The sequence below is a fragment of the Tasmannia lanceolata genome, unplaced genomic scaffold (genome assembly GCF_043159265.1).
Source record: "Tasmannia lanceolata isolate RefF3 unplaced genomic scaffold, GAP_Taslan_0.1 ptg000007l, whole genome shotgun sequence".
Taxonomy (NCBI): domain Eukaryota; kingdom Viridiplantae; phylum Streptophyta; class Magnoliopsida; order Canellales; family Winteraceae; genus Tasmannia; species Tasmannia lanceolata.
In genome coordinates, this window is record NW_027518684.1 from 895,474 (window position 1) to 904,760 (window position 9,287).

General features: G+C 38.6%; 1 protein-coding gene across 2 annotated transcripts; it reads right to left on the reverse strand.

The window, feature by feature from the left end:
- Positions 1-3,901: 3,901 nt before the first annotated feature.
- LOC143880752 (polygalacturonase At1g48100-like) lies at positions 3,902-7,163 on the reverse strand. 2 transcript variants are annotated; one of them, XM_077383726.1, is made up of 6 exons: positions 5,807-7,163; positions 5,542-5,709; positions 5,399-5,443; positions 5,107-5,314; positions 4,935-5,016; positions 3,902-4,556 (listed from the first exon to the last, which is right to left on the reverse strand). In XM_077383726.1, exons 1-6 carry the CDS (start codon positions 6,884-6,886, stop codon positions 4,055-4,057), a joined length of 2,085 nt encoding a protein of 694 aa, XP_077239841.1. In that variant the 5' UTR covers positions 6,887-7,163; the 3' UTR covers positions 3,902-4,054. The 2 variants fall into 2 exon arrangements, with proteins under 2 accessions (XP_077239841.1, XP_077239839.1); XM_077383724.1 differs by having other exon boundaries at positions 4,935-5,314.
- Between the last annotated feature and the right edge of the window lie 2,124 nt (positions 7,164-9,287).

The following is a 9,287-nucleotide window of genomic DNA, read 5'->3' on the forward strand; positions in this document are numbered from 1 at the left end:
TTTCAAACTTTCAATACACGATAGAGATAACCATTTTATTATTTTGACTCTACCCCTAATGGTAGTTCTCGTACTTTCAATACAAGAGATACAAGAGTAATTTCCAAAATTCCAATCCAATCTAATCTAATCTAATCAAATCATAATAATAATAATAATAACTACTATATGTAAAGGCAAAATGATGGGTTAATGTGTTCCACCCTTTGCGGTTATTTCCGCTTGTGTCCCACTGCCATAATTCCAATTTTATTCCACATGTAAGGGCATTTGTGTCATTTGCCGTTATTTCCGCTTGTATCCCACCTTTTGATGCACACGTCAGCATTACTCTTTTACCATTAAGCCCTTTGTTGATATCTAACATCTGCCTCTATGTGAAAACTACTATATATAAAGGCAAACTGATGGGTTAATGTGTTCCACCCTTTGCCGTTATTTCTGCTTGTGTCCCACTGCCATAATTCCAATTGTATCCCACATGTAAGGGCATTTGTGTCATTTGCCGTTATTTCCGCTTATGTCCCACCTTTTGATGCACACGTCAGCATTACTCTTTTACAATTAAGCCCTTTGTTGATATCTAACATCTGCCTCTATGAGAAAACTACTATATATAAAGGCAAAACGATGGGTTAATGTGTTCCACCCTTTGCCGTTATTTCCGCTTGTGTCCCACTGCCATAATTCCAATTGTATCTCACATGTAAGGGCATTTGTGTCATTTGTCGTTATTTCCGCTTGTGTCCCACCTTTTGATACACACGTAAGCATTGCTCTTTTACCATTAAGCCCTTTGCTGATATCTAACATATGCGTCTATGAGAAATTATTTGAGGGTAAAATCGTAATCTACATACGAAAAGTACCGACACGGGGTACGTGTCTATGACAATTACGGCAAAAAACTACTAAGAAGAGGCAAAAACATATGACAATGACGAAAGAACTAATTTATATTACTCATGCAGGACACTTGCAAAATATTGATGGATTCCGGGCACCTAAAGATGAACAACAATTATGGAAACCCCTATCGATTGGAGGGCTACGATCAACTTATATCAATTGGAGGGCTAGGATCAACCTATGGAAATGGTTTTACGGGCAGAACCGATTGATATATTGTTCCATCACATGGACGGTTTAGATCAACCTATAACCCTCTATAGATCGGAGGGTTCGGATCAACCTATGAAAATTATTTTTATGGCACAACCTATGTAGGAAGTGGCCCATCCAAAAGAAATTCCTTTTCTTTTTATCTGGGATTTACATGTCAGCATTACTCTTTTACCATTAACCCCTTTGCTGATATCTAACATCTATCTCTATGAGAAATTATTTCAGGGTAAAATCGTAATCTACATAGGAAAAGTACCGACAGGGTACGGGCCATACCGTACCTTTTAATAGAGTGAGGAGTGCGATAATCAAAATACGGTGAGTAGTGCCATTATAAAATATGGGAGTGAGGACATTAGCAGTATATATAATTTCAAACCGTCGTTGTTACTTGGATGTTCCCACGCAGATCGGGTTCAACCCGAATTTGGGTTGGGTCGGGTTAAGCTTTTTCACAAATCAGGTTCGGTTGGGTTGCAAAAAATCAACCCCAATTGGAAATCGGGTTCGGTCTGGTTGGGCTGTCGGGCAACCCGACCTGACCTGATTTGGTTTCCATCTGAAGAAGTTATGTATATTTGTGTTTTTCTTTTTTAACATTGAAATAGTCTCCACAGTCCACAATGGACGGTTTGGATAATCCTATGGTGCAGGCCATACCGTACTTGAACAAAGTGAGGAGTGTGATCATCAAAATATAGTAGTGCGGATAATATTTCCCTTTGTTAATTTTAGTCCCTGTTTGGTTTGGATTTTGAGAACCGATTGTGAGTTAAAAACAGATTATTGGTGACTCACTATTGGTTCTCAAAATCCAAAACAATCCGGCTTGAGTTGAGGTGGCCAACAATTGGTACCATATCAAATCGGGTCAGCCCGACCCTACCCAACTCGAATTGGGACGGGTTGACACTCAAGTTGCACCCCTAACGATGATGAAAAAACTACTTTTCTTTATTTACTATGTGTGTGTCAAATTATATAAATGTTGATATTACGAATGCATGACACCTGTAAAAATATTGACGAATTCTGGGCACCTCAAGAGGAACAACAATCATGGAAATTTCTATAGATTGGAGGGCTAGGATCAGCCTATGGAAATGATTTTACGGGCATGACCTATTGATGTTGTGTTCCATCACATGGATGGTTTAGATCAACTTATGATGTGGTATGTACAATTTTAAATGGATAGCACTTGCATCGCAGGTGCATTTTTACTAGTACACAAGAAAGAGAAAGAGGATACTGTCGGTAAATAGATACCCACTTTTGGAATCCTTTTATGGAGATTCTGCACAAAAGAATGATTTTCAGAAGTACAATATGAGAGAGAGAGAGTAAAGAGGCAAGCTTGGTGGCTCGCTTTTGGAATTTAGCTAGTGCGCCGACCCATAACTTTTTCCAAAGCACGTAAGCCTACGCCCGAGCTATGATTATTAGTATCTATCTCTACACGCGCGTGAGAGAGAATGTGCGCGTGAGAGAGAATGTGGGGAACGCATCAACCGACTCAGCCCACTTTCACCATTTTCAAATCAATGTCGGTTTGTTAAAACTTCTCCTCTTCATCACTCACTCTCTTGAATTATTTGCTATTTCATTACTCGTTCCTTTATTCAACCACCCTTCTTTTCTTCTCTTCACCTCCCCTCTGTAATATTTTACTAGCTTTCGTGGCTTTTTTCTAATCAATGTCGGATTTTGGCCAAGAAGAATGCGGTTGACGCACTGAGTACTCGGGAGAGTAAACGAGTTTTATTGACTCTGTTGGCAAAAATGCAGAATACGGCCAAGGTAAAAGGGAGTCAACTCCGGGAGTCCATGATGACGCGGAGGAGTTTTAAAACTATGCTTACTACATGGTAATTTTTTTTACGATGGATTAGAAGTTTGGCTGCTCCAAAAAAACTATCATCTTTTGGCGGAAACATACTTATAACTGCAAATTAACAAAATTTTCAAAGCATTTTCATCATGTATTTATGTATGTAATTAAGCCTTTACATTATATGCATATATACATGTTTGTGATGTTCCATAGTTCTTTTACAAGGTTGGATATCTTTTTAGCAGCTTTGTTGGCTCTACGGGCAATCATCTGTTAGGTATTTACAACGTATTTATATATGTATATGTTTGCACATATACTTATATAGGTATATGTTGTGGTCTGCCTCCTTTATAGAACATTTTCAGGATCGAATATGCTTTTTGCAGCTTTCTTAGTTATACAAACTACAAAAAGTCTTCTTTCCTATAGAATGGTAGCCTAGATGACTTTCTAAATGCATCAGCACTCTGAGATTCAAATATGCCAAAAGTTTCATTTTTATATTAAACCAATAGGCAAAAGGCCGAAGAACGAAGCGTGCAAAGTTGCTCATGCACCTGTCGTGTGACCCGTTGGTCCTAAGCAATGTCTTTCACAAAGCGACCCACCTACAAACTTTTCTCTTCCCCTCGGGGGAGTGGATTAGTTTAGTCCGACCGTAGAGTCGAGGGAACTTCCGTTCTTTGGATACCTCTTAAAAATTCTTCGCATTTGATCTTTTATGCAAATGACTTTAAATTTAAATATGGTTAATCTCACATTTGTAAATAAAATTAAACTAAAATAATCGCATTTGCTAATAAGATTCAATTTTGGTGGCACCCAAAGAAGCAAAAGGCTTCTTGGGACATGATTACAAGTCAATTGGCAAGACTAACCCATGTTAATTTAAATGCTCAACTGAAAGATTCAAAAAGATATTCCCCTTTTCTTCTAATTATTCAGTAATAAAACAAGTATTCTGTTGCTGAGTTTACTGTTAGAAACTGTGTAATGGAATATACATTACCAGACTTTTTGTCCTCTCACATTAGACCTTTTATTTGATACATCTATAGCTTGCTTTTTTACACACATTCTAGATCAAATTACTCAGCATTTGTCCACATCACTGTCTGTGATCGATTGTGGAAGACCCACTAATAAGCACGATATTGGCGGAATAGTAAGCGTCTGCAAATCCCCATAAGCATTCCAGCAAAAGGGGTCTAAAACAATGTCTCCTTGAGAAGGAAGAAGCTCAACTTCTGATAGTGTTATGTTGGTGCAGGGGATTGAGTCACTACAAGCAAGATGTATTGGTGGGCTTCTAATATCATAAGTACCTTTGATGTTCCCGTACAAGATGTCTGATACATAAACTGCAGATGTTTGATTGAGACACCCCTTTGTGAGACAGTAAAACTGATCGATGATTATCGGGTTCCTCACTTTGTCCATGTAGATGTCTTTGAAGGTAACCATGGAAACAGAACCAGACCCACCTTGCCATGTCTTGATCCGAACCCCATTATCCGAATGTCTTATGATAGAGTTACTAACCGATATATTCGATACACAAGCACGAGAGTTGTGGTATCCTAAGCTTCCAATGCTGATAAAAACACACACAAAACATATTAGGATAAACACACTTAAATCCACAAGGGAAGAAGCAAACTAAATAAATTTACTCAATAAAAGATTTTTCAATTCTTTATTCACATGTCCATATTTATAGACATCAAACTCTTCTACTCCAACTCTATCTCTAATCCAACTAGTATTAGGATAAACTCTATCTGTAATCCAACTAAGAGTGGGACTTCTAATATAACCATAACTCTTTTAAGTAATCCAAATAATAATAAATCTAAAGAAAACAACAAATAGTGTCCTTCGTCAAAAATTCAATGTACAATTTTCTGTATCAAATAGTGTCCTACATCAAGAATTCAATGTAAAATTTTCTGTATCAGATAAAACAGTATACCTGATTCCATGGCTGGGTCCACAAGTTACATTTTGTATGTCTACATTCGAAGAACCAGCTCCGATAGATACACAGTCGTCTCCTAAACGAAAAATCAGTTGTAATGGCAGATTGTTAGATGTAGGTTTGTTAAATGGAGTAAAAAAGAAGATTTGTAGGCTTTTGGATTTACCATTTGAGATGACAGAATTATATATTCCCACGGTGTCTGAATTCTCTATGTGAATTCCATCAGTGTTGGGACTATTTAAAGGGGAACTTATTGAAATAGTGTCTATAAGAATGTTCCTGCAGTTATCGAATCGAATGTGGAACTGAGGACTGTTCCGAATTTTCAGTCCTCGAACCGTCAAATTCGAGCTCACGAAGAACCGTATAGCCTGCATAAGAAAATAGTACTGTATTAGATACTACCATTGTTTATGTAATATATGTCAAGTTTATGAAGATTAGTTGACTCTTACAACAGGGCTATCACATGGTCCAGGTAGTGTGGTTCCATTTACCCCCTGTTTCACAAATATAAATTATCAGAATGACTCTTGAAGGAATAAATTTTTTTAGATTTTGTCACGGAAATTCACTTGTATGTTAAATATAGCTCTACCTTGTGAGGTTTGCATGGGAGGTTCCACCATTTTTCTCCTTTCCCATCGATAATTCCGCCTCCTCGGAGTGTCATTCCATTGGCTCTGTAAAAAACCAGCCATTGGCGCCTAGAGTTGTTTGATGGCCATGAATCAGGGCCATCGGGTGGCATGAGAATTCCGTCGACCTTCTCGAAATTGAGAAAAAATCCAAGTGCAAAACTGATTAGTTTTCTGTTCAGTATTAAATCAAAACTTGCTCTTGGCTAGAGTAACTCGATGTACCTGAAATGTGAAGCCATTCTGGCAAGGACCCGCAAAAATCATTGGATGGATCATGAAAGAGTAACCTTTAGGAACGAGGAGAATCGCCAATTCAATTTGGCGAGCTGTTTCCCACGCAGTCTTGAATGACTCTGTATCATCAGTGACAGAGTCCCCTATCGCACCAAATGATCGCACGTCAAAAACAAGTGGTGAATTTGAGGAATTGGCATTAGAACTCGCATTAGCCGGCTCTGGTGCAATTGAGCTAGTTGTGGGTGCAATTGTGCTAGGTGGTGGTGAATTAGAGGTGGATTTATTAGAGGGTGGAAGGCTAGGTGGCGGCGCAATTGAGCTTGGTGGTGGTTCAATTGAGCTAGGTGATGGTGAATTAGAGGTGGATTTATTAGAGGGTGGAAGGCTAGGTGGCGGTGCAATTGAGCTTGGTGGTGGTTCAATTGAGCTAGGTGATGGTGAATTAGAGGTGGACTTATTAGTGGGTGGAAGGCTAGGTAGTGGTGCAATTGAGCTAGGTGGTGATGAATTAGAGGAATTGGTGCTAGGTGGTGCAATTGAGCTAGGGGGTGGTGAATTAGAGGAATTGGTGTTAGAACTCGCATTAGCCGGGACTGATGGAAGGCTAGGTGGTGGTGCAATTGAGCTAGGTGGTGGTGAATTAGAGGTGGACTTATTAGAGCGTGGAAGGCTAGGTGGTGGTGCAATTGAACTAGGTGGTGGTGAATTAGAGGTGGACTTATTAGAGCGTGGAAGGCTAGGTGGTGGTGCAATTGAGCTAGGTGGTGGTGAATTAGAGGTGGACTTATTAGAGCGTGGAAGGCTAGGTGGTGGTGCAATTGAGCTTGGTGGTGGTGAATTAGAGGAATTGGCGTTAGAACTCACATTAGCCTGGGCTGGTGGAAGGCTAGGTGGTGGTGCAATTGAGCCTGGTAGTGCTTCAATTGAGCTTGGTGGTGGAGAAATTGAGGGTTGTGCTTGACCATGCTTTTGTTTTGTATGGTTGTGAAATCTTCCCTCTGTAAAAGGAAAGAAAAAACACAAGCAAATGAAGAAAACCAGAGAGAACATTTGGGTGCATTCCATGGTAACTTAGGTGAGAGTAAGGACAAATTACAACTAGTTTCTGGCGAATGCAAATAATAAACACTCAAACTTCCACAGAGATGGTTTTATAACTAGATATAAAAGATGACACTTCCAAAATTCAATGAACCCAACTCAGATTTTGATGGGCATTGTCACTATCAGCAACTAGATAGATGAAAGAGAATCCGCCTATGTTTCGCAAAGTCGATAAAATGTAAACTTCCACCTTAACATGCGTGACCACAAGAACAGTTCGAAGCAAAGAATTAACTCAGTTGGCTTGGAAAACAAGTACAGAGTCAGAAGGGTTGAAGTCATTTTATACTAAAAGTTCCTAGTGGAAACTACTTTTGGTTCTTATGCACATTGAATTTTTTTTATTTGGATGTAACCGACCAATTCCATTCAGGCATGTCTTTTTGAGAATGTGGAGTCTGCATATACTGTTGAGGGAAAAATAAAGTGGAGGGGAATAAGCAATTCAGATGGGTATTAGATCAACCCCATGTTCTTCCCATCCCTTTCACTTTCCTTGCTCCCAAATCTACTTTCAGAATTCTTGTTTCACAACACTAATATATTATTCAAACTCATTTTAGTGTAACCTTTTTTCAATTTTAATTTTGATATGATCAATTGAAAGAGGGGTGAAACATCAGATTTAAGCACATTAGTCATCAATATATCTCAATCTAAGATGATAATTAATAACAAAATCATTACTATTTCTGTTATCAATACTACTACTATGGGCCTATGCTGTGCATGGTTGTAAAATGGTGGACCCCCCTACCCCACTGAAACATGAGATGCAGAAGGGATAAACATTTCATTTACATTGTGGCCCAACAAATGGAAGATTTGGATGACACATCATATAATAGATGTGTGCCATGCAGGATGGTGCTTAAAGGAAAGGGTGCTATTTTTATATAATAGATAGATTACTGTTTTGTGAATTTATTATTACTAATCCCTTTTTCTGTTGTTAAAGTAGACACACTTTTGTATCAAGGTTTTATGAACCATGTCTTATGAAGTATGGTTATAGAAGAAAGCTATAGTTTATCTTCTGATTCTCAAGCAGCCATTAGTTATTCTAAATATTCCGGGCTTCAAAGTTCTGAGCGATTAGACTTTAAACATTCTTTAAAGGCTTCTACTTTTCATTTTGTTTGTATGGATCCATGAACAACCCACTTTGAGAATTGAGATTTTCTCTGAATTTCTGTGCTTTTGAGCAGCTTAAATTAGTAAGTAATGATCTGTGTTGTCAGAGTCTTGTAGAGCTTCTTTTGTATAGTGCCACTATCAATCTCCATTGCATCTGAATGGAGAGTTTTCAGTGGAAATGAACAAGTTGTGATAAGACATTATATTTGGTATAGAAAAGTTGTCAAACTAGATGTTTATTTTTGCAGATAAAGCAAAGTAGAGGACTTCTTTTGCAAAAATAGTAGAAGAACAATTAGGTGATTTACTAAATGAAGTGCATAAAGAGCTTGTTTACAAGCACATAGCGATCTCTTTATGGGCCCCATCTTGCTTGGGTGATCCAAACCATTCATTTGTTGGCCTCTGACATAGACAGCGTGGGCCCAAGAAATCATCTCCATAGGATGATCCTAACCCTCCGATTTGTTGAGGTTTAAAATGAACAGCATAATATAGAAACTTCGACAGATTGGAGGGTTAGGATCATCCTATGGAGAAGATTTTCCAGGCCCACCCTATCTACATCAGGGCCTAACCAATCAATGGTTTGGGTCACCCAAACAAGGTGGGCCCCACTGTTTTTTCTGGCTGCACTTACAAAGACTTTTACGGGTATCCGAACAAAGTAAATGTTACTCTGAGCCCCTGTTTGGATTGCAAGAACTCTGTGGAAAAGTTTGGAAAGGAAACATATTTCTAAAATATCCCACACGCACTCACTTTTTAGCTGATTTTGTCTTATTCATTTGATTCATCTGATGTGGCTATTCTCTCCCGCAAAAGTGAGCGGCAAATGGCTTTATGCGAAATTGCCTAGTAAATCCCGGCTAGATGATAATGCCCGGTGGGGCCCACCATATAGGCGTGAGCCTGCTCAAGTAGATTTCTATATGCTTGAGTATGTAGTGGACCAAATTGATACTTTGTAATAGTCTCAAACATAGCCTACAAGTGGAAGGAGCTTTCGGTGTATCTACCATATATTATACACCAGATCATCTCATATATATATAAAATGAGCTCCTTTGATCGTACATGTGATGCCCTAAATTAAGAGGAAAAGATAATTAAATTAGGGAAATGATATTTTTGCCCCCCTTTTTTTTTTACTGGGGACAGCCCCCTCCTCTAGTGTAAAAGAGTTAGTCATAAATACATGCTAGAGGGGGCTTCCCAAAGAAAA